Raw genomic sequence first — 23,485 nt, 5'->3', positions numbered from 1 at the left:
GTAGTCACTGTCAGTCTTGCGTCACAAGAACACGCAAGCCAGTGCAACAAGTGAAAATGCTATGTTGCGTATACCGTACTTGCATTTTCCGTTGATTCAAGTACCTTTTAATGAAATTTTTTAACAACTTATAATAATAAGCTCTCATTAACCAAGCGCAAAGGCCGTACGAGGGAACATTGGCCATGGCCTTATTTTTTTTCAACCCAACAGTGATTTAGTTACATTTTCTTCCTAATTTTAATTTTTTTCTTTCACATCTGCGGTGACTGGTTAGTACTCCTGGTGATTAGTTACTTCTACTGGAGTACTTAAAAAGCCTTTTAAACTATTCAGGACCACTTATGGAGTTGGAAATATAGAAAACAAAGTAGCTCGGCCCAAGCCCTGTACCTATTTTTTAAAACGTAGTTTCTGCTACAGTGGGGCACATTTGTGGAATAGCCTTCCATCTCTATAACGTCAGAAGCACTATGAAAATGAGATCAATCACGTAATGTCCTCCTCGTACTCCCACACGGCAAACATGTAAATCGTTTTTTTTTATTTTTTATGTCAATCTTGCAATGTAACAAAACGGTGGGTAATTTCTGTTCTGTTCTCTTTTTTATATTATGCAGATTGATGAAGATAGTATAGACGACCTTGGAGATCAGAAGAGATGATAAAAGTCGTGTTAAATTCCTTTGCATAATGTAAAAATAAACATAATAAATTCTTAATCTTAAGCTCTCTAACATGTATTCGAAGCTAAGCGAGGTAGTACATACACCTTTTCGATGTTTTAACAATGATAAAATACTTTTAAACATATAATACTCGGGAATATTTTGCGCGTTGTGTGGTACGAACAATGAGCAAAGTATTATTTTTTAAACCATCGAATAAGGGTTTTATTATTCCACTATTACTGCATTTTCTGGTATTTCGGCTTCTATTTTTTGAAATAGATCCTGCGCCATCCGGAAATCGCACCGGTCGCTTTAGGCGCGTGTCAATGACGCAAACAAAATAAAACCTTACGTGTTTTGTGCGTCGTCTTGACCTAATATGGTAAAAAAGGGACTGGGTTGCAGTAGAATAATAATTAACAATTATTCCACTTGCGCGTGTTGGATGATATATCGCACTTACTCTCCTGGAATGGGGCACTACTCCATCGCTGGTACGTCCCAGCATATTTGCCGGTTATTTTAGTCAGTTTGCTGGTCCTTATTTCTACTCCTGGGTGGAGAGGGACATTCTCAGTGTATATGAGCTTGTGCAAGAACACAGGGAACTGGGCTGGACTTGAATCAGGACCACGCGATCCGGAGTCCAATCCACTTTTTTACGATGCAGAAATTCTCGCGCGCTCATTGGCTAATTTTCATTGTCAATAAGCTGACAGACACATGAATTTATAATTTATGCGATGCGTCAACGAGCGAGAGCGGACAATTTGACAATTTGTTATCGTATCGCCTCGTGGATCCACAGCTACTTTGACAATGTATGACGAAATTCATGATCAATAACAGGACAGACGCATGAAAAACTAATGTCAATTTGTTAAATCATTTGTAACCGTGATCGTAACGTCAACTTATGTTTAGGTTACGAACTTGGTCATTGGTGTCCTTAGCCATGCGTGTTCGCGCATTTAAAAGTTCTTGAAAACGAAAAAAAAAAGATTTTCTCGTTTGAAAGTTCTGGATTTTAAGAAGTCCTCGAATGCTCTTCCGGCAGAAAGATGACTGGGGCGGAATGGACAAGGGATATAAGAGTTGATTTTGATGATACCAGAAAAAAGTGATTGTTATTTGAAGTACGTTTTGATCTTGGGGAAACGCAGATCTTGAGTATTACAGAATCGTTCATAAAAGTTCTTGAAAAATGTCGGAAGTATTGCATGAACCGTGCTAAATTTGAAAGTGGTCACGCGATTCGTTCATATGTGCAACTCACTAGCCCCTACTTGCAACCATGTAGAAGTGATCAGGTGACTGGATACACTAGGCGAAATTCAGTCTCTGGTCGGGAAGATGGTGGTTTACGACAATGAAGTTGTAAGTTGTGTAGTTATGCAAGCATCCTTCTGGGAAACCGAGAGTTCTTATAATCAGGACGGTGTTACACAAAATTCACTGATAGAAATCATTTTAGTCATTTGTTGAACTTTTACCGTGATTACAGGTCTAGTTTTCGCTAGATTTTGAAAATCGTAAGCCCTTTTAGTTACACTTTAATACTGTTCGTTTGACTGTTAACCTGATAAAACTGTGTTTTCTCGATCAGTATATGTCATAGCCTGATTCTCAAACGGTCCAGGTCGGAGAGTGCGTGGCCACGAGCGACCTGGACCGTCTGAGAATCAGGCTATATATGTCCCTATGTCTTTAATTACCGGTATCCTGACACTCCAGGACTATTCATTCAGACACGGTTGTAGGCTTATAAGAAAACTTACGGGCTTTTCTTAATTTCGTTTTGTTAAGTGATAAACTCCTTATTGCCCTACACTATTTGGGTATAACCTGTAGTCCACAGACAGACTCAGAAATGCTTAGTAGCGCAGTACAGGAACAGGCTGCTGTCGTACAGCGAAGGTCGCTCGTAGTAATACAACAAACGGCTCTTCCACACTTTCCAGGAATCTGCATCCTTCAGCTTTGGGATAGGTCGGTTCAACAGCGTGATGGGTGTGCCTGACTTGTAGTGCTCAGCAACCCAGTGAACCGCTTGGTAGATGCCGTTTGACGAGGTTTCCAACAAACAATCACACAGATCATCCTGCGGATAGAAGAATTCTAAGTAAAGACAATTTTAGAAAATGTTCGACTATGGTATTTTCGGCTTGCAGTCGTTAATTAATGGGGTCAGTTTTCTGCGGTTTTAACCCTTTATTATTTTGTGTACCGGCTACTGTGCAGTGGTAAACGCGTCACGGTTAACGCTTGAGCTCACTTCAGTTCACATATCACGCGCATCACCTGCAACCATAGTTAATATTAACTATGCCGCAACCATCCGCACTTTAATTGTAACTTTTAATTCTGAATGAAACCCTGGTGTGCAACTATTCAAATGAAAGTTATTGAGTAGTACAAAGGTTCATCTGGTATATGATGCTGTACGATGTGGTTTGGGGAGGAAAACCTAGGGTGTGGCCATTGAAATGAAATTAAGCCATTGATCATGAGCGGTACAGTTCACGAAGTAGTACTGTTTATACAGTCGAACCTCTATTGAGCGGCCGCCCATTAAACGGCCACCCATATTAGGCGGCCAGCAATCAAAGTCCCAATGATGGCTTTTCCATTGTTTCTACCTCTATTAAGCGGCTAACCCCTGTTAAGCGGCTACAGTCCATTTCCCCGAGGGTGGCCGTTTAATAGGGGTTGGACTGTATTGCGCTGTACAAGGTGGTTTCAACTTCTGTGAGTCTGTGGATTTAAACGTAGTGTGTGGAAAGTCACTGAGGAGTACTTCATCTTCAAGTTGTACTGTTTGTTACGTTGGACAAACCGGTTCAATTCCAGCTTTTTAAAAACTCGAGAGTGTTACCTGATTCAAATGGGAATTTAGAGATTATTTCAGAAAGAATCTCAATGAACCTTTTGATTTCAGTAGCAGGGAGAATTTAACTACCTGGGGTGGGTTTTTCAAGACTTCCTGGTAAACCTCCGTCACCCTGTGCCACACGTCAATCATATGAAACTTGTGAACGATTCGCTCGGTCGAGGACCAATTGGGACCCAAGCCATCATCGTCCAAGCCAATCCGACTTAAAATGGTATCAATGATGTTCAGCGTCTCAGTGGTGAAATCTTCCCCACGGGGGTCCTCTGGAGCATAGGGTAACACCAGATGTTCCTGGGGAAGAGAAAGTAATTTGTAGAGGTTCAGATCAAAGCTGATTAACCCATTAATTCTCTCGACATCACTCATAAGTCTACTTTAAACGGTCTGGGGAGAGTTTGTACTCCGATAGAGAAGGTAACAAGAAAATATGAAAACCAGAAGAATTGATAACCTGACCAGCTAACTCTTAAGGACAAAACTATCCCGAATTTTCCACACTGAAAGAAGATTTTATTCTGTCAGGCTCCCAAAAAAAGAAATTTTTAAAAGTTTGTTAAATGAACGTATGTGCGGCCCAAAAGGGCTTGGTTTTTCAGCCGTTTTGGTCTGAAATAGGGTATCGATTTTGGCCATTTTGGTCTCAAATAGGGTTTGGTTTTTGCACTCTGGTCTTGAATTGGGTATGTTTTTTTAGAAGAACTTGAAGCTACTTTTTCTTCGTTATCGATAAGACCATCAAAGTTTTTCACAATGCGTTTGACATCGGACTGAACCAAGGAACTAATTATAAGGCAGGTCTGAAACAGGGCATTGATTTAAGAGTCAGGTCTTACATAGAGTATCAAATTTTTCGTCAAGTCACAAATTGCAGGTAAGGTAAGGGTTTCGGGTAGCGGACCGCACACCCCCACCCAATATTTCTGGGAGTGCCTCCCCAGGACATTACAATCAAACCAAGTGAAGCGTACCCCTCAAGATTTCATTAATGAATTGATTATTTGACTATTGAACCCGCTAGTCGTCTCAAGAATATGTAATGATGAATTGATTATTTGAATATTGAACTCGCTAGTCATTTCAAATATCAATATTAAATTGTTTTGTTTGTTTGTTTTTTTTTTTTACATTAAACCCATTAGCCGTATTCTTGGAACGACTAGTGAGTTCAATTTTCCAATAATCAATTCATTGTTGCATTCTTGAAAAGACTAGCGGGTTCAACATTCAAATAATCAATTCATTAATGTAATGTTGGGGTTACGCTTCACTTGATGTGACTGTAATAAACAGCGAGCAGTTAAGTAAACCTTCCGTGACTAGTAATTCAATACTTTTGTACCAAGGCGTACCACATGCCAAAATACCGTCAACACTCGAACACGAAAGGCCTCCCTAAAGCATCACTTTTACCCCAAGAATTCCTTACTTAGAGATTGTCTACTGAGAAATTCCCATTTCTGGGTTGAAAGTGTCCTATTAGACATAGCCCATCCAGCCTTAGGCTAGTTCTTTGCAATATTCAACAAGGTCAATAGACGTTTTGCGGCGAACTAAATCCAAGGTTAGTGAAGATCCCGCATTCAAATCTGCTGACTTGTTTGAGCATTGCAAGGTAAAGGGTACTCGCCTCATCCCGGATGTTGTGATTGACTGTTGGCACGCGGTTGTTCTCAGTGGCCTGCGGGTTGAACAGGCGGAGACCCTGCAAGTTCATGGAGTGAATAGTGTGAGCAATGGTCTCATTGAAATTCCTCGACAAATCGTACGAGGCGTACAGCTCGCTACAAGACGATTGAGCTGCAGCCGAGCTGCAGAGAAGAGCAGCTATCAGCAGATAGAGCATCGTGACGATTTCACTTTGCGGATTCTCTTACGCGCAAGAGAGAAGACGTCCACTGAGAAATTGCGAAATGTGTAATCACACTACTTTATATAAAGGTCAGATCCTGTGACTTTAAGTGCCAGGTTACAGCTGAGCAACCTTGGCAGAAGTCCAGTGACAACAGACCTGCATGCGTCACTCATGACGCTCCGGAACTGAAACGTACGCGAAGCACCGACACTTGAGCGCAACGCGCTCTGGCAAACCCGAAAAACGCGCGCCTGACGAAAAAACAAATGTGAAAAATGTGCTACCTCTCATAACAGCCTTGCCTGTATTGATAAGCTTACGAGAAAAATACACTTAACCTGACGGTACAGTACATTTCGGGTGGAAATTCCTACCGTGGAATCAACTCCTTACGTAGTAAAATTAAAAATAAATTGTCGCAGGGAAAAGAAAATCAACGGGTGTAGTTCCAGCCTGCTGGCCAGCGCCTTCCCGTGTGAATGAGTCAATGTGAAATGAGGACGATCAAATTATATTCAGTGCCTGATTCATAAGCTTTCTTCTGATATATAGGTTTTTATGGTTTTGAACTGCAGTCATGAAGTTACACCAGGAGCCGTTATTAATATGGCTCCTGGTTACACTAGCTTGTTTGAAAAAAGTTTCAGTTTACCGCGGCCTCAAACATGTAAAATGAGATATCCACACCCGAATCAAGAGCATGTCGCTACCTGTCGCTGACCCCTAGCAGAGAATGATGTGGAAACATATTCTTTGACCATTTAATTTTTCTCTTTGCTTATCCATAGGAATGGTCTTTTGCATTGACTTAAAGAGAGATAAAATATACCCAACAGATCCGCAGAGGCTGGTGGCCTAGAAGTTACTACGGTTTCCAGCGCATCACCCAGCTAGCGGGTGAATATCTCTAACTTTTCATGGAACACAGGCTAGTCCGTCACAGATAACCCCTTTCTCTCTCCTGCATAATTTTGTCGTGTTAATAATTGGCCAAGACCAGTTAGGCACTGGTATAGTTTAAATGTCTAAGTTAACCCAGAGTTCAACGTAACGATCCTGTCCAGGGGCCCGTTTCTGGAAAGCCCCGGAAACTATTCGGGCCCGTAAAGCCAGTTTTAGTTCATCTTTATCTAAAAACGGAGACGTGTATACGCCTGAAACTTCTTGTATGAAGAGAACCTTTGTTCATATCTAAAATATGTGGATAAAACAGCTCTGTAATGGTAGGGTTCAAGATTTTGCTATGGCTTTCCGAGCCCGAAAAGTTTTCGGGACCTTCGAGAAACGTGCCCCAGGACTTCCATCCGGAACCTTTGGAATCTACCTTACCAACCATTGCTAGTACCATGCTCCCACAAAGTCTAGTTGCCCGGATATTTCACATACCTTCATTTTGATTGAAAGGTAGTCGTTCTCAGGTGTCCAGGTGACGGCACTAAGGTGAACCTCGATTCCATGCTCTCTATGCTAACGACAAGGGAAGCAAAGGAGAAAGAGCCTGGGATCGAGGTTAGGTGCCGTGCGTGATCCGTTTGGGGCAAAGAGTTCGTCAATGACGTAGCTTGATAATATGGAAGATGTAAAAAAACACTTGATGGTCACATCGATTAATGTGGTTTACTAATTACTAGCGGGAAACAAACAAAACACGGTTTGTGCAAACAAGAAATGAGTCAAAGAGGCAGCAAACAGTTATTGGCCAAAAGCTATTCAAACCATAACTGGTAAACCACATGGAAATTTATTAGTTCCCTCCTGATCAGTAAGTAGTTCATCTGCGTCGTGTATTGTCACAATAAACAATATCACACAACACCAGTGATAAATCCTACCCCGTTTTAAATCGTTTTATTATTTATCAAAAACCTTGCGTTTTTCTGGTGGCTGTTTTATAATCGCCATGGTATTACTTATGACTTTTTTGTTTCGGCGGCCATACTGAAGTACCGTTTTCCTCGGTCGAAAGCAAAATCGGACCAGTAATATCAGTGTATTTATTCAGTTCAATCAAGTTTTACCAACATCAGATATAATATATAATTATATAATAATAATATTTTCGGTGTGTTTGCCGTCACTCATTAAAACTTCTACTGGCAAGTAATCTGTGATCAGGCGTTCTTTTCATGGCGAGTTACAGAAAGTTTATTTGGAGGTAGCGTTCATGACATCCCAAAAAACGGCTGCGGAGGAGACAAGCACTTCTACTAATATGCTGACAAATATTTTCTAAAGCAGTAAATTACAGTGGGAGAGAAGATCAATTCAGTCTGCGTAATTGTACTTTTTTTTGGAGCTAAGCTTAAGTCGAAGTAAATTTCCCGGTCTCAAGGATGTATTCAATCAGGCTTGAGGAATTAATTATCAATATGATCAAAAAAATACATTATGGAATTACTATCATGTCTCGTTTGTGATAAATTTTCAAAAAACCCTCAAAGAGAATGGACGCTTTCCATTACACAAAGAATTGCGTTCTGCATTTCTAGAAACTTCCACTGGAGTAGAATTTTCGTTTCAATTTTCTGAGCTGTGGAATGGGACAATTTCCGAATTTTCTGGAAACGTTTCAAGCAAATTCCTTACCATTTGTCCTCGTTTCGTGTTTCGTAATTTTTTGGAATTTTTGGTTGAATGGAAAGCGCCCCGTCTACACCTCCTGCTATACCCGAACTTCTTGAATCGAACGAACCGACCATTGCCATTAATCCTATTATCGTGCTGTTATGTTCTCAGCATAGTGTGCTAAAAGTTACGACATGTAATGCAGTGTTACGTAACGTTACGCTACGTAAAGTATTGTAATGGAACTAGTCCTGCCTGGGAAACTAGCCGTACCGAGCCGCGAGCCGAGCAAATATTAGCCGAGCATTTTGTCTCTGTTTTAACCGGCAGGGCCTTGGAACGAGGAAAAAGGTTTTTTTACTTCCTTGGTTACGGGGATAATTTTGAAGTCATCATATCGAAATATGTAACTGCAACTTCCGCCCAGAATCAACTTCTGTTTAAAATTCCCTTTGATAAACGTTAAGGTCTATCGGTGTTGTAATCGAAATGTTTTACTTAAAGATCATGGAGATCAACCAGTGGATTGCTCAGCATCCTAGTACCAAGTCCCCGCCGGATAAGAGGGACAGGTGCTTTGGTGGCGCTCTGGGGACGAGAATGAAGTTTTGACGGAAGCTGTCTTTCGAAAGGAATACGCGAAAGTTTGGACAGTGTATTTAGTCTTCCGCATGGCAACGAATCAAGGGTTACTTTAGCTTAATGACACCTTCTTTAACTTAAATCTTAAGTAAGAACGTTTTCCTTCTTCTAGCACGAAACGTGAAGAGGAGTCGATTATTCTAGACAAGAAATTTACAACAAGTTTTTGCTGAGACAAAATGGTGCCCATGTATGGTGGAACAAACTACATGCATCGGCCTCCTGAAAGACCGCGGACTACAGGACAAGCTAATAACGAGCCAAGACAGCTAGAGTTTACCGAAGCTATGAGGGATTTTAAACATATGTTTCCAACCCTGGATCGGGAAGTTATAGAGGCCGTTTTACGAGCTAACAATGGGTTGGTTGATGCTACCATCGATCAACTTTTGTCAATGGGACTTGACATGGAAGGTTGTGGTACAGCTTCGACGCAATCAGAACATCCGCCATTACCTTCCTACAGCGATTTAGATCGTTCAGAACCGCCTCCAGCTTATACACCGAGAAATGGCGAATCTTTCACGGATTCTTCAACTCCTTGTCGCCCTCTCCCAGCAAGGCCTTACTCGGCATGGAATCCGCCATTACTCGGCAAATTGCCGGATGATTTTTTGCGTCTTGGGCCATCAACGACGCTTTCTCCTTCTTCTTCTTCTCGAGGCTTTGGCGATAGCATGGGCGACAGAGAGCTGGAACGGTTTTTGGAAGATGAAAAACTGGCCATGGTATTGCAGAACGAAGAATTTATGCGAGAGCTGAGACACAATAAAGATTTCATGTTGTCACTGGAGAAAGGTTGGTGGATGCTATGAGTCGTTGCGTGTCGTGATGCATAATCTCGTAGTTGTAATCTCTTATATTAAATTTTATCGCTATGAACTGTGATATAAATACTACCACGTGCAGTGACAGTCGGAAAATTCTAAGTGACATTTTAAAGTAAAGAAATTCGAAGGTTCAAGTCTCTTTCGAGTTATTTCTAATGCTTATATTCCAATGTAAATAGGTAATTATGTTTGCATCTTAGATTTAAGTAATAGCATTTTGTTACATTAAATATTAAAAAATATTCAATTTTGATTGCTTGCGGATAACCCTGCAGTGAATGGTATATGATATTTTTTTAACTATTCAGATTGGATATTTCAAACATTTTTTTTCCTGTAATATTCCAATTACAGTATTTCAGTTTTGTACAAAAAAGTAAAAAATGTGGGTAATTTATGTTGCTGTTGAGGCTGGAAAGCTACACTGTATGGTGTGTGATCCATGGCACAAATAAGTAACACACGTGTGACCTATTGTGTTTAAATAATGAATGTTATTGGCTCTTAGTGTATCGTGATGCCTTTTGCACATACTTACAACACCTTAGGTTGTGTAACTTTACATGGGCTTTAGGGTTGATAACCGGGGGGACATATATTTGACAGGGAAGGGGAGATTACATGTTCATGTACACATAATTGCATTGTGTGACTCCACAAAATATCAATACTGCACCACAAAAGGAGTTGGAAATTTTGCATGGGTGGATGGTCAGTTTGGTATGCAGGTGTCCTTTGATTTAATATGGATTCAAGTACCGGTCTACATGTACTTGTAGCTTTTTAAAAATTGTTCCTTTTCTACTAAGAAGATCTTTCACATATAAAAATAGAAGCTTGAATACCTGTATTTGAATTGGAATATATCTGAAATATTTTTGTCCCTTCAAAAAGCACACTGGAAGCTAACACATGTGCTCTTGCCTGGACCATTATTTGTCAGTTCAGTCTAGATTAAGTCACTTTATGGACGTTTAAGTACTGGTGACTAGGCTAGTTTGTTTTCTTGTTGGTCTCAAATGAATCAATCAAATGGCAGTCCATTTACAATTTCAGAATCTCAAGAATTTCTAGCTCTTGTAAATATATGCTCACTTGTGTGTAACATAGTAGTTGAAATTTTGAATCAGCTTTGTTTACCAGTGTATCAGGGATCACATTCATGATAAAATTATGGTGTCACTTTCATCTAGTACATTTATGTAACAATTGACGTCAGTTTTTCATACGTCTGTCCTGTTATTGATCATGAATTTTGTCAAAACATTGTCAGATTAGCTGTGGATCCATGAGGTGATAGCTGAGTGGATCCGCAGACTTTCGTTGTAATAATGTCAGTGTTAGGGAATTTCCGGGTTTCAACAGAGTTCTTCCAGTTGATAGTAATCGAATCTCTCCACAATGGCTACCTTGGAGACAGAGGAAAGGAAAGTGGCCGTTGTAGAGAGGTGGCCATTATGGGGAGGTACATGTAGGAGTGTAACATGACACCTGACACATGACATTTCTTTTCTTAAAGGTGGATATTTTCACATGTAAACTGTATGTAACACAATCAAAATACATCAATAAAACAGAAACAGAGACCAACGATGTCCGTCACGCATCAGGTCTGGCAATCGTTTACAGTAAAAAAATGGGGTTTTGTATACACTGTTCGTCAGTCATTGATTAACTGGCCATTGTCAAGAGGTTATTTTGGTAGGCGGGATGTGTTTTAGTGGCTATTGCCATTCTGGAGAGGTGGCTGTTGTAGAGAGGTTAAAATAGGAGCAGAATGTACCTTGTATGGACCATCTGCCCGGACCAAAAAAAGTGGCCATTGTAAAGAGGTGGCTGTTGTAGAGAGATGGCTGTCAGTGGAGGTTCAACTGTAAATCCAGATGTGGCCGGTCTAGATTAGCCTAGACTACCTGCGGCTTCATGCCATTATATTTAAGCTTCTAACGTAATTATTTTTAATAATAGAGTTTTAATAAAGTGATGATGATGATGATGATGATGATGATGATGATCATTAGGTTTCTAGAGATCAGGTTTGCACCTACACGTATGTGCATATCTTTAGTAACACTTATGAGAAAGAAGTCTTTTGAAGCCAGATTAATGGAGTTGCATTGTAGATTCTTAGGCTCACTTGTTACAATTATTATTATTATTATTAATATTAATCTTTTAACCCACAGACAGACAAAGAAATACTGCAGCTGCAACTAGGAACATAGGTATGTCTCAATGTAGTACAAGGTAGCATGTACAGTGTATTGGATTATTATCCCTCTGATTCAAACTACATGTAAAGTTTCTTTGTTTAAGAGGAAATGTGTTGATGTGTAGGTGGTGTGGTGGTTCTCTGTTGTTTTGGTTTGTTTTAGACTGCATGCTAATTAACTGATAACAATCATTTTAAGCAGTTATTGTGATGATTACTCCAAACGTCTGGATTGAGCAAATTGAAGTCAGCAAGAGTTAGCATAGATTCAAATTTCTAGTCTGTGAACTCACTGACTCTCTGGGGCTCTCATCAACTTTGATTGTGCTCAAATTTCCAGTCTGGCCAGAAGAATAAAATTTGCGTTGTTACTGTGCTCATCTACCTGCATGTCCCGCGTCTCTGATGTAATCACTGCGTAAAAGATACATGTACATAATAATCTCCATCTGCATCCAGTTGGATTCAAATACTGGTTTTGTGCCAGATGTAAGACTGCTCTTGTATTCAGACAACCAATATTTGAGACTGAAGTTAGTACCTGTCCAACAGACATGTGGTATTCATGAAAGAAATACAATTTATGTCCTGGTCTTTACTATTGATCCCAGATGTTGTTTGAAATGGCTTTTTCTCAGGCCATTTCACACACTGTTGGTTTCATTCATATGATTCAAAAAAAGTGATCACATGATGATAAACATCTCTTGGTGCGGATGGCCAAAGTTTGCAGCACAGCGGTTGCAAATTCCTCAAAAGTTCCAAGTTCAAGGCAAATCTTATCCATGTGATAGATGTTGCATCTGTTGAACTCTTCTCTGTAACATATCTTGGATTGCATCTTGTTAGAAAGTGTGAAACTCAACAAACTTGCAAACAAACTGTGAAGCAACTTCCCTGACGGCAGAGATTCACTCGTCACATTTCATGAATTTGTCATCACGTCGTCACTTTTTTTGAATCACATGAATGAAACCAATGGCTTGTGAAATGGCCTGGAAAAAAAAAAGCCTTTTCAAGGGACGTCTGGGATCAATAGTAAGAGGTGAAGAACTCTTAAAATTGAAACTCTCTTCCTTGACTCTCTTCAACTCTTGGTCCTTTTTGAACTGATGTATTTGAAGACAGGAACGGTACTGACTAATTTAAATGAAAGAAGTATGTATATACAACAAGTGCAGTGGACGTTTTGTTTTTAGACATGTTTATGTAGATGTTGTTATTGGCAAATGTAAATCTTATTTTCTATGCATCCTTGTGATACAATGAATATGCTTTGGTCACATACATTGCCAGGAGGTGATTTTATTGATTCAGAAGAGTTTCAGCCTTTTAAGGGGCCTGTACTTCAGTTGTCATGAGTGATAAATTTCAGCCCAGGCCAAGAGCTGTTTTGCTTTACAGCCACCATCTTGTTTCAATTAGTGAACTAAACACAGTTGTTACATGTACACATGTCCAAGTTCTCTCTTTAGGCTAGGCTGAAATTCCTCAAATTCCATCATGATGACATGGGCTTTTGTTGAGGGCTTATCTCATTTGGCCCAGCTGAAATCTTAAGCCTGACTTTAAAACCCACCTGAAATTTTCAGTCTGGGCTAAATTTAGCTTCCACTGAAATTCTCCCCATGTAACTGCCAACTTCATTTCAAGACGATTTTTTCAAAGGCTGGGCTGAAATTTTCCAGGTAGTTGCCTGCTCCTTTACATGTATGTTTGAGCTGTTGGTTCATACTGTACATGTATGTAATATTTTTCTCTGGCCTGGAGTTAAAATACTCACACCTGGTAAGCTATAGCATATTTACTGTGCCCAAATTCAGTTATTTTGTTATTCAACAAGATTTTTTCTTGCATCAAACTGTGTCAGGCACCCTCATCTGACCTTCATCACAAACAGTCTATGGTATAGATTTTAAATTCAATAGTTTTTGCTCTTACAAAAGTCACAGCCTTGAAGACAGTGCCTAAAACAGAAAAAATTAAGACAGTGACAGTTGTTTTGCTTGTATTTAGCCCCAGTAGAAACGCCAGCCAGCAATGTTCCAATACCAGCTGCAAGTAGTGCTAGCAGGGGACATTCCCCTCAACCGCAAACGGTGACACCCCCAGCAGCAGCAAATGTGGAGCCTGTTGCTGGAGCAGTGGGTGGACATCAAGCCACCGGCACTGCCACCCATGATGATGCTGTTCTCAGGGAAAGACTGAAGCACATGGGAAAGAGTAAGCATTGTTTTTGATGTAATAATTTATATCAAACATGAAAGACGGTGTTTGACCACATTTCCAAACACTGAGAAGAGAGTTGAAAATACGACGTGCAGCGGAGTATTTTTGAGGTGTTTGGAAATGTGGTCAAGCACTGTCTTGTTTGATATATCATCTCAATTGCAACTAAAACAAAGGAGAAAATGGAGAAATAAAATCGTAAAATCTATGCTAATTAAGATCAGATATCCAAACACGGTCATGGTCATGATTTCCTTTGTTTAAACTTGATGAATTATTAATAAGTTTGAGAAAGTAGCATGCATATGTTTTGGTTGTGTGAAGTATGCTAAGGGATTAGCTTAAACATACTTGTACTACGTTGTCATCCAATCAAAAGTACAGTAAAACTAAAGCCCATTGTTACTCACTCCCATGTGTTTTCCAACAGTTTACGCTGATAAGGTGGTTTTAATTTTTGAGTCTGTTGATGACACCTCAAGTGAATGTTGTACAAACTAAAGTACTCTTTTGATTTATAGCTACCGTAACAGAGCTAGAGTATGCTTTCTTTAGTTGTTGACTGTTTCTTGAGTAACTTACAATGCACATTTAACACAGACACACAGAAAATTAAATATTATTTAAGATTTTTGCTCCCTTCAAATATGGGCACCTTTGCATTAAATTATAGGAGGGGACAATAGCTATTTTAAAAATAGGTAATCCATGCCAACTAATTGGTGAAAGAGATCTTTGAAGCATTTTTTTAATTGCCCTTACTGATTTTAATTCTCAGGTACAAGAAAGAAGTTTGACAAGCTGGCGAAAATGTTCCACAGGAAGAATGTGAACAGGGCAAAGTATCCTTTGGAATGATAAATAATTATGTGGTTGCATTAATTTATATTCAAACTGTGTTTGATACAAAACGTAGAGTAATCAAGTTGAAGTCTGTGATTGGGCACCCTGGCCCTCTACACTGAGACTCAGCCACATGAGTTCAGGGTACCTTGTTCTTACCCCCCTCCCCCCCGCCCCTCCCAGATGGGATGGTAGTCCCTCGCAGGGTCATTCCCCTCAGTAAAGTTGTTTCGAGATTGTTAGAAACTTATGTTTTAGTAAGTTTTCTTCTTTCAGACTACTAATTTGGGAATTTTGTGCCGCAAGCAAGTTGTTTGTTTCCTTGACTTTGCAGTCTTATTGCCACTGGGACTGCTACATCTACTGCCAATCTTCTCGATGGCTATAATGAGGATGACGATGATGGTAAGTATATTTTAACTTTGTGTGAAAATACATTTAAATTTACTTCATGGTAAATTGTGTCTCCTGGTAACTTCTTTTTCTGAATTACATGTAAATGCTGTAGTCTTTGTTATTAAGACCGTTTTTCTCTTTTGAAACTGTTGTAATTATTCAGATGAACTTCTTAATGCCATGGGGTCAGCCAGGCTGGAAATCATGGATGAGAGAGATGAGGACAAAGAGAGCAAGACAGTTACACAGCAGAAGGTAATGAATGTCATGTGCCAATGATTTAAAATGAAATGCTGCAAAATGTTGTGTAGGTAATAAGTCTAGGTTTTTTTATTGACTTGACATTCTGCTTCAGGTCATATCACATGGTCCGTGATCTCATACAGCTATGTGATTGGCTAACAATAGGTGCTTCATTCATACATTATAGTCCTGCTTTTGTGAAATTGTCAAAAAAGCTTTTAAATACTGTGTGATTTCTTGTGTTGGTGGATTGGCGCTTGCTGCTACATGTAGCTAAAGTTGTTGCCTTCTGCTCTTCTGAATGCGTTCTTGAATGATAAATTAAGCAACGTGCACTGTACTATGTCGTAGATTATGTTTTATTATACTGTAGTTAACTTATTTTCTGTTGTTTTCTTTGTTGAAGCCATCAGAATCAGAACAGAAGAAGGCACCAGGCAGTGTTGAGCCAATTGTCTTCTTTTCTGAAGATAATGAGTTTGAATATAAAGAAGAAAAGTAGCAAATACATGAAGAAATTCTGTGTATTAGTAAAATCAATATTATGTATCATAAGGTTCAATGCGATCCAGGGATATACCAAGTGAATGTGGGAAGCTCCATACAGTCTAGTAAAGCCAAAAGGTATGTGGCAGCACTGTACTGGTGGCTGTGTGCCTGGAACTTACTTCAGGGTGAACTGCATGCTCTTTTCATTGTTCCATTTACCATCATCGCGCAATATTAAGGTGAACAATAAACATAAATAGGAGGTACCTATATGTACTTGCAGAATGAAAACTGTTTTCATATACCGTGTAAATGTCGCTCACATAGTTGTGATAATTATAGAAGAATGTACATTCATTCTATACAGTGTAAATGCCCCCTCACAAATCATACATTCAGGTCGTATTAATGGTTTGTGTAGACTAGATTTAGTTGGCGCTAGGATTATAGCTACTAACCGTTGTTGTCTCAGCAGTTTCCTTATAAACAAACTCATGAATGTCATGAGAAATATGAAACCTGTCGATATGAGATACAGTAGAGTTCCTTGCAATTCCTTCCCTAACACAACTGGAAATCCAGTAAAATATCACGCACGCATTGCAGTGAATTCCTTAACGAGCGTGTAACGTTGCTAAAGCTACTTAAACTTAAATAATTATGTTATCCTGATTTGAGTTTTGTACGTGGCCTTAGGTTACATGTACATGTAGATCTATTTACAACACAATGTGGTAATTAATTCTGAGAAAATCTTTCTCTTCGTTTTTCATGCATGTAGCAAATATTTCACTTTGGCTGATACTCTTGGCGACTGCACAAAAAATAAATTACTCCTTTAGATCTCTAATGAAAAGGGCAAGGTAGTTTCTGTCTTGAAAACCATTACCTGGGCGTTATTTTGCGTGACGTGACGTTTCGTGACGTGTTGAATGCACACTGCTGCACTGCAAACTCCAGCGAAGTCCTTTAGTGCCCAGTGTGAATTGTTGCTATTTAAAATGTTCAAAAAAAACCACAATATCCCCAGGGTGAGAGGAGTTCATCGCCAGAAACTCTTGGGGTTCTTTACATCTGAATATCCCCACTTGATTTGTTGACTCTAAACTTTTTCTATATTTATCGGAAAAAAATCTCGTGCTGATAACTAATACATGTAATTTTCTTTGAATATTGACCTCTTTACTACAATGGCCTATGAGGTAATTATATGTGAGAGATGATATGAAGGGAGCAAACTCCGTTCGGTATAGAACAGGTCTTTGCTCCAGTACATGTGAACTGGGGCGCAAGTTTATGAATTGGTTATGAAACGCAACGGAGGTAAATACATTTATGTATTGGAAATAAAGCGTATTTTAATAGCATGTACCGAGGGGAAAAAATGATAGTAATCAGATGAATATTGTATCGCATGAATGGGGTGATTAAATAATACTGATTTTTTCTGGCCTGTGTGAGGAACGATTGTTCACTTTCATCTTTTTTTCAAACATAGAATTCATCTGTACGTGTATTTGCGTTGCATCGTAAGTCTCTTTCACGGGGTTTATTTAAGTTCAATATATATTTTTTGTCTATAACAACCAAGCAAAAATTCTTTTTATAACATAGCGCGCGCGCTGGTCGTACCTAGTTTCTGTGGAGCCATCGTAGAAATTTCCTGGATAATGCAATTCGAGAGTTTTCATTGGCTTAGCCATCATCAGCCTACAAATATGGTAAGCGTACGCGTGTTTTTGTGGGGCGTTTTTGTGTATCAGTTCGAGAGCACTCAAGAAGTTTCCAGAGCACTCAAGAAGCTAGCGGAGCTGCTCTCGGCTGCGCCGCCTCGAGCAACGCTTACATCTCTGGCGTGCTCTCCAAGCGTCTCGCGTGCATCGATAACTCGATATACGCGCTAAGAATGAACCAATTCTTGAGTAAATTCTCAACCTCTCGTACTTCTAGGACCCCTCGACTTTTAGTTTTCTGCGACGCGCAAAGAACACCGCACCTGCATTTCACCTCTTTTAGTCGCCTTTCCATTCATGCTAACCTCTTCAATCAACAATGTAATTAGTTCGGCGCTAATTTCTGCGCTCTATTTTTCCGTTAACTTATTCACTGCTTCCATAGCCTTGGTTGATCAGTTAAGCTTATTAACGTCTTAGATCATTACTGGTCTAAACATTACGAAGTATCATTACAACTTTTCGTATCGGAATTATAACCTCCAATCGTGTTTCAACTATCTTAATTTAGTCTTGATCTTGTAGGCTGAGGTACTTCCTAGGAAAAGAGGCGGCCATTAAATAGGAAAACTGTTGTAATTATGTCGTCGTCGGCGGCGTTAGCTCGTGTCCGAGCATCAATTTCTTCAAACAGTACGGTCTCATCTTTGATGGCCTCGGAGGTGGCTTAGCAGGCCAATCCTTGCATAGAATTTGCGAGGGCAGTGAGGGCACGGGAGGGTGGGCGGTGGACGAGGGGCTGCAAGACGGCGTTTTTGTTCTTTACGTTTCTCTACGGCTTTGCGCCTCCATTCCTCTTCAAACATGGCAGTCCCGGTGGAAATGGACTGTCGCCAGCCGGATCGATTTGCCGCTGTTGTCTCCCATGTCCTCGGATCAATTCCAGTTTATGTGTTAGTGTGCTTAAGTGAGTCTCTAAAAGAAAGTTGGCCTACGGGCGAAAAGGTGCGGTAATCTTTAATCTTTAATCTTTAATAAAAATTTCCAAATTACATTACATTGAACAAGTCAATCCAATGAATTTGAGGACAGCTTAAAACAGAATACAAGATTCCTTAATATAAGCCGCCTTAGTGTATCATTGTATGAATGTATACCTAGTTAAAAATTAATCTAAACTCATGTTAAAAAATAAGATAATCACGATAAAAAATTAGCACTGAACATGTTATTTATGTAAACCAAGAAGAGCAGGGGTCCCAAAATTCATCCCTGGGGGACTCCAGCTGTGACTGGGAGAAAAAAGTGATTTTTGGAAGTTAAAGTATTTCTGCTATGCCCCTTCTTCCTCCGAATTCGAAAGAGGTCTACTCTTCTATATACTAAAGCATGGTGCGCGCAGTTTGATCGGTTCAATAAATTTTAAAAGCTATGAGAAACGCACGTTTCCCTCCCCAACTTCCGCGCATTCGACGATAACACTTGGCTATATGTCATATATTTCAACAAAGACAAGATATTTTTTCGTATGAGTAATTTTATTTCTTAAATGATGTCTTTGTAGGGCTATGTAGCTTCAATGATTTAAACTTTAAACTGAGAACTGAAGTTTGCTCTGATTGAGCAACTGAAGCACAGTTAACAAACTGTAACTAAATGAGACAGTTTTGCTAAGGTTGTAAGATAAAGAGCTGTACATCCCTTACAATAATACATTTTCATTCATTTTACTCATTGAGTTTTCTCCAGGCTACAAGATACGTACGTGTCTTGCCGAAATACCAGGCGGCTGTTCATTCTCTCGTAAACTCAAATGAAAAAAGTCAGAACTCCGCTCTCAATCACTGAAGTTGAGGGTACTTTTCCTTTCCCCGTTTGTTTAGTACACCTAGGCCCCCTTCGTTATTCTCCAGTCTTCAAATCTTCGTGAGTTGCATGGTATTGTTTTAAGACCTTATTTATGTATTCGCCCTTCTGAAAGTGCAACGCACATTTGGCAATACATATGATACTTTGGCATCCAGAAGTCTCCTATGATAGTTCCACTTATATTACCAAATCCTTTCCACTTCCATTCCAAGTATTTGTTGTATTCAGTTTAATTCCTGCTAAGATACTTTAAATAATCGGCCAAATGTTGAGGACTCTTGAAATCGCGGACTTTTATAACGGCGCGTCGAAGATTTCCTGGCAGGAACTCGTTAAGTTAACTAGTACCCATTACCACAGGGACTGAGCCGGCGTGAAGAGCATGCCTTAGCTGCGCATCAACAAAATAGTCGCAGTCCTGGTTAAAAAATACCAGAGTAAACTTGTACGTCCTGGCTAGTTCAGTCTTAGCTTCTCTAAATTCTTTGCCGTTCTGATAACCATATATTCCAACTAGACCTTGTTTGTTCTTAAGACAAGCACCATAAGAGTCGACCTGAACATACTTCATCAGCTGTCTCATGTACTCAGTTCTCAACGGTTCACAATTTGAAAATGCTGCGATGACGAGTCCATCTTTGTCCTTAAAAGGAACTGGCGGTGCTATTGCAGGCATAAAAAAAGTTGGATCAGGGAAGTCGGAATCCAAGCGATAACTTCTCAGTAATTTAAATCTGGACATAAACGTTCGGTCGGTCAATACGGGCGTGTACACAGGATTTTCTTGTGTGAGCAGGATCCACGGCACAGATTCTGTAGGAGGAAGCATGTTTGCATCCCTCGCGTGGACGACGAAGCCATTCGCGTCGGTCACTCGGGATTTGTTGCTTGTGACTTCGCATGGCACGGGACATTCTCCTTTCTTCCAAGCAAGCTGTATATCAACCTGCTGTTAAAAATACGTCGACCAGAAGATGATAAGCCATTGCTTTGTTTGGCTGGATATCCCGTGGTTATTTGGATTGTATTCTCGTGATGACTTCTTCGTGTGATTCTTCATCTCAGTAGAGACATTTTCTTCAGTGAAGTAACGTATCTCAAGCTGCTATAAGAGTACGTACCGTCAAGAGAGTAAGGCAAAACAAGAACATCAAAGCGAAAGATTTGTTAGCCATTGTGATGCATTATGTGATGGATATTTGTCAATGTCTTCTTACGATTCACCTGTACAAAGTAAAAACATCTTCGCGTTAATAAGGAGATTTAGATTCAGTAAGAACGACATTCGTATGGCGGCAATAAACAGGGGCAAGAAATTAAAGGATTCGTACATTGATGTCCTTGCAAGAGAGAAATATGAAATACAAACAAGGTGTTTTCGACGGAACGAATCACTGATATCCGAAGAAAATAAAGGTGACACCTATTTCAAGAAGAAAGAGACGAAGTACCAACAGCGGTGAATGAAACACCCGTATTTCTTCCTTGTGCTCATGCAAATGAGTAGTATTTCCTTAGAAACGTTTTTGCACTCTCCCGAGAAACTGTTTTACTATCTACAAGATATTATGCAATAGAGTCAATGCTTAAATAATCTGGACGCGTAAGTGAAGTAGCAAAGGTAAATAAACTATATTTTGACGTAGTCGTCAACGCTGGTCAAAGATTTATTGCTTTGTCTAAGCCGTGAACTAAGTAATTAGTCATTAATCCTGGTGCCTGGTATTTGGATTAAAAGACTGTTACATCAGCGTTTTCTTCAGTTCTTCTTTAATCATAAAAGGAAAGTGCTATGATAATTAGAACAGTAAGTAGCCCTAGTATAACCTGGTGTAGTGTAACGATGCCGGTGAACAGGCGCAGTTGACAAGTTATTTTCGTAATTATTGAGTTACTGATTGTGTTTAATTATTTAGTCACTCCTGAATTTATTAGTCAAAACAACTAGTTTGCCTTTCAATATCTATGTAATGCCAAGAAAGTAAGTGTTTGATCATGAGGTGGAGAGATAGATTTACGTCTTTCATATTTGATATTCATACTAGGGTCAATTGAACCCTGTCAAAACAAGGTATCCGCTGACCAGTATCACATGGCCACATAGCGGGCTCAGGTTTATAGCTCATCGAGGTCATGTGTTTTTTTTAAATTTGTTTTTTTAAATTTCACGGCGTTTCTTGTTGCCAGCAGGAGGAAATATTTCTTCTGTTAAGAAGAGCTTATCTTCTGCCTCTTTTATTTTACATTAGTGTAAAATGAGGTTGACACTGCACGACTTCTACGGTTCGTGACATTTGTGCACTTGACGTTCTCTTTTGATTTTCGGTCTCTTGACCCTCTCTTTGCTTCACACGTGTGTCTGGAGGGTGTCTGAAGGGTGTCTTAACGATGTCTGAAGGGCACTTTATGCTGTGTTATTAGGAGAATTTAATTAAGTAGAGTAGAGCCGTTTGCCTGTGTTGCTGAAAATTTTTTAGAGGTCGTAGGTCCGCATGGTTGCCGCTGTTGCTTGTCGCTTTGCAGATCGAGTTTGACACTTCTCTAATTTGCCATGGAATGGAATTTGCTATTGAATTTGCTGTTCCATTGAATTGGAACTTTGTCCCTTCAGAGTTAATACTAAGAGAGCTTAAAACATATCTTACAATAGAAATTAGCCTAAACAAAGTATAAGCCTATGTGCTCATACTTTGTTTAAGTTCATTTTTCTAAATTTAATGAACTTTGCGAGGAATTAAAGCCACTGAAGCCCCCAAGACTCACTGTAACTTTTCGCATAAGCGGTTAACCGACCAGTAGCTATCCAGCACATGCATCGCAGAATTACTGCTAATAGCGGAGCTGGGCCGCCAAGCGGAGCACCATAACTTTTGGAACAGAACCACGTGCATGCATAGAAATAATATTTAACAATTAGACCCGTAGCCCGCAAGGGCTACGGGTCAATAGCCTATGAGGCGAAGCCGAATGGGCTATTGACCCGTGGCCCTTGAGGGCGAAGGGTCTAATTGTTTTAGTATCACCCAACTAGTCGGACAGAAAAGGTAATAATAAAGTTAGCAAATGTAAGTTTAAGAAATATTTATTTGGGAATAAAACGAAAGAAAGCGTCACGCTCGATGGCGCCAATTTCGCTACTCGAGGACTATTACTAATAGTCCCCTAGTAGCGTAGCCAATCAAAATGCAGGATTTGCATTAGTCCACTAGTTGGGTGATACTAAATAGACTTAGTCAAGCCTAAAATCGGAGTTGAAAGGTGTCAATTGATCATAAAATGGATGTCCAATAATCAAAGAGGGACGCTACAAACCGCGGGTGCATGTCTCTGTCAGCCTATTAGCTGGAGTATGGCCGCCATCTTGCGCGACTCCGTCGTCGTCGTCGTGCGTACACCCCCACGTGCAATACCGCTAGCCATGATAACCATGAGAAAATCAATTTATGGATTTCCTTTCTTATATACATGAAAAAACTACTCGATTCTGATTGGCTGAGAGCAGTGCAGTTCAAGTGTAACACCAGTGCAAAAAGTGCAACACCGGTGCAAAAAGTGTAATACCAGTACAAATTACACATCATAATTCTGGATTATGATTGGCTGAAAGACAATAGGAAATTTTCGAAGCCAATGATATTACGTAAAATGATGACGAAAATTTTGTGCGGAAACTTTGAAAAAAGTTTTCTCGAATGAGAAAAATGGTTTCAAGAAAGGTCTTCGGCCCATATGTATAGGTAGTCATACGGTTTCGAGTTCAATTTAGAATTAATTTGCACTTGTGAGTTTTTCAAAAAAGCTGAAATTGCACGCGCCGAAGCGGCTCGTGCAATTTCAGCTTTTGGAAAAACTCACTCGTACAAATTAATTCCAAATTGAACTCGAAACCGTATGACTACCTATACATATGGGTATTGGGCTCCGCTTGGCGGCCCTTCGGGCCGCCGGAGTTCCGCTAGACACCCATGCAACTCTTTTTTCATGGTCAAAATGGCTAGCGGCATGGATCGTGGGCGCGTGCGCCCAAAGACGAGGTCGCACAACATGCATGGCGGCCATCCAGCTAATACCAAGTAAT

At 39.9% G+C, this 23,485-nt stretch overlaps 4 protein-coding genes across 5 annotated transcripts in view; 2 read left to right on the top strand and 2 right to left on the bottom strand.

The window, feature by feature from the left end:
- LOC145463315 (density-regulated protein homolog) overlaps positions 1-712 on the top strand; it is a 7,246-nt gene extending 6,534 nt beyond the window's left edge. Inside the window, exon 8 of one of the 2 annotated variants that reach the window (XM_081447064.1) lies at positions 621-712. In XM_081447064.1, coding sequence (XP_081303190.1) covers positions 621-665 — 45 coding nt within the window. In that variant the 3' untranslated portion in view covers positions 666-712. The other variant, XM_081447063.1, reaches the window with a different exon arrangement.
- A 1,810-nt stretch (positions 713-2,522) lies between these two features.
- LOC145463316 (uncharacterized) lies at positions 2,523-6,279 on the bottom strand. Its single transcript, XM_081447065.1, has 3 exons — positions 5,192-6,279; positions 3,631-3,855; positions 2,523-2,772 (listed from the first exon to the last, which is right to left on the bottom strand). Exons 1-3 carry the CDS (start codon positions 5,405-5,407, stop codon positions 2,536-2,538), a joined length of 678 nt encoding a protein of 225 aa, XP_081303191.1. The 5' UTR covers positions 5,408-6,279; the 3' UTR covers positions 2,523-2,535.
- A 1,915-nt stretch (positions 6,280-8,194) lies between these two features.
- LOC145462826 (CUE domain-containing protein 1-like) lies at positions 8,195-17,315 on the top strand. Its single transcript, XM_081446449.1, has 7 exons — positions 8,195-9,421; positions 11,640-11,678; positions 13,682-13,888; positions 14,673-14,736; positions 15,072-15,142; positions 15,297-15,388; positions 15,783-17,315. The coding sequence occupies exons 1-7, from the start codon at positions 8,803-8,805 to the stop codon at positions 15,876-15,878; spliced, it is 1,188 nt and encodes a 395-aa protein (XP_081302575.1). The 5' UTR covers positions 8,195-8,802; the 3' UTR covers positions 15,879-17,315.
- A 1,708-nt stretch (positions 17,316-19,023) lies between these two features.
- LOC145462827 (GDP-fucose protein O-fucosyltransferase 4-like) lies at positions 19,024-21,022 on the bottom strand. Its single transcript, XM_081446450.1, has one exon. The coding sequence runs from the start codon at positions 20,234-20,236 to the stop codon at positions 19,745-19,747; it is 492 nt and encodes a 163-aa protein (XP_081302576.1). The 5' UTR covers positions 20,237-21,022; the 3' UTR covers positions 19,024-19,744.
- Between the last annotated feature and the right edge of the window lie 2,463 nt (positions 21,023-23,485).

This window comes from Orbicella franksi, chromosome 12, assembly GCF_964199315.1.
Source record: "Orbicella franksi chromosome 12, jaOrbFran1.1, whole genome shotgun sequence".
NCBI lineage: Eukaryota > Metazoa > Cnidaria > Anthozoa > Scleractinia > Merulinidae > Orbicella > Orbicella franksi.
The sequence above is the reverse complement of the archived record's forward strand: the minus strand, read 5'-3'. Positions and strand labels throughout refer to the sequence as shown.

Bases quoted from the DNA above. Each gene is read 5' to 3' on its own strand.
- LOC145463316 (XM_081447065.1), bottom strand. From the start codon at position 5,407: ATGCTCTATCTGCTGATAGCTGCTCTTCTCTGCAGCTCGGCTGCAGCT. The intron at 3,856-5,191 runs GCGAGTACCCTT...TCTCTTCCCCAG, and splicing joins ATCACAACATCCGGGATGAG to GAACATCTGGTGTTACCCTA. The intron at 2,773-3,630 runs GTAGTTAAATTC...TTCTATCCGCAG, and splicing joins TCTTGAAAAACCCACCCCAG to GATGATCTGTGTGATTGTTT.
- LOC145462827 (XM_081446450.1), bottom strand. From the start codon at position 20,236: ATGCTTCCTCCTACAGAATCTGTGCCGTGGATCCTGCTCACACAAGAA.
- LOC145462826 (XM_081446449.1), top strand. From the start codon at position 8,803: ATGGTGCCCATGTATGGTGGAACAAACTACATGCATCGGCCTCCTGAA. The intron at 9,422-11,639 runs GTTGGTGGATGC...TTTAACCCACAG, and splicing joins CATGTTGTCACTGGAGAAAG to ACAGACAAAGAAATACTGCA. The intron at 13,889-14,672 runs GTAAGCATTGTT...TTTAATTCTCAG, and splicing joins ACTGAAGCACATGGGAAAGA to GTACAAGAAAGAAGTTTGAC.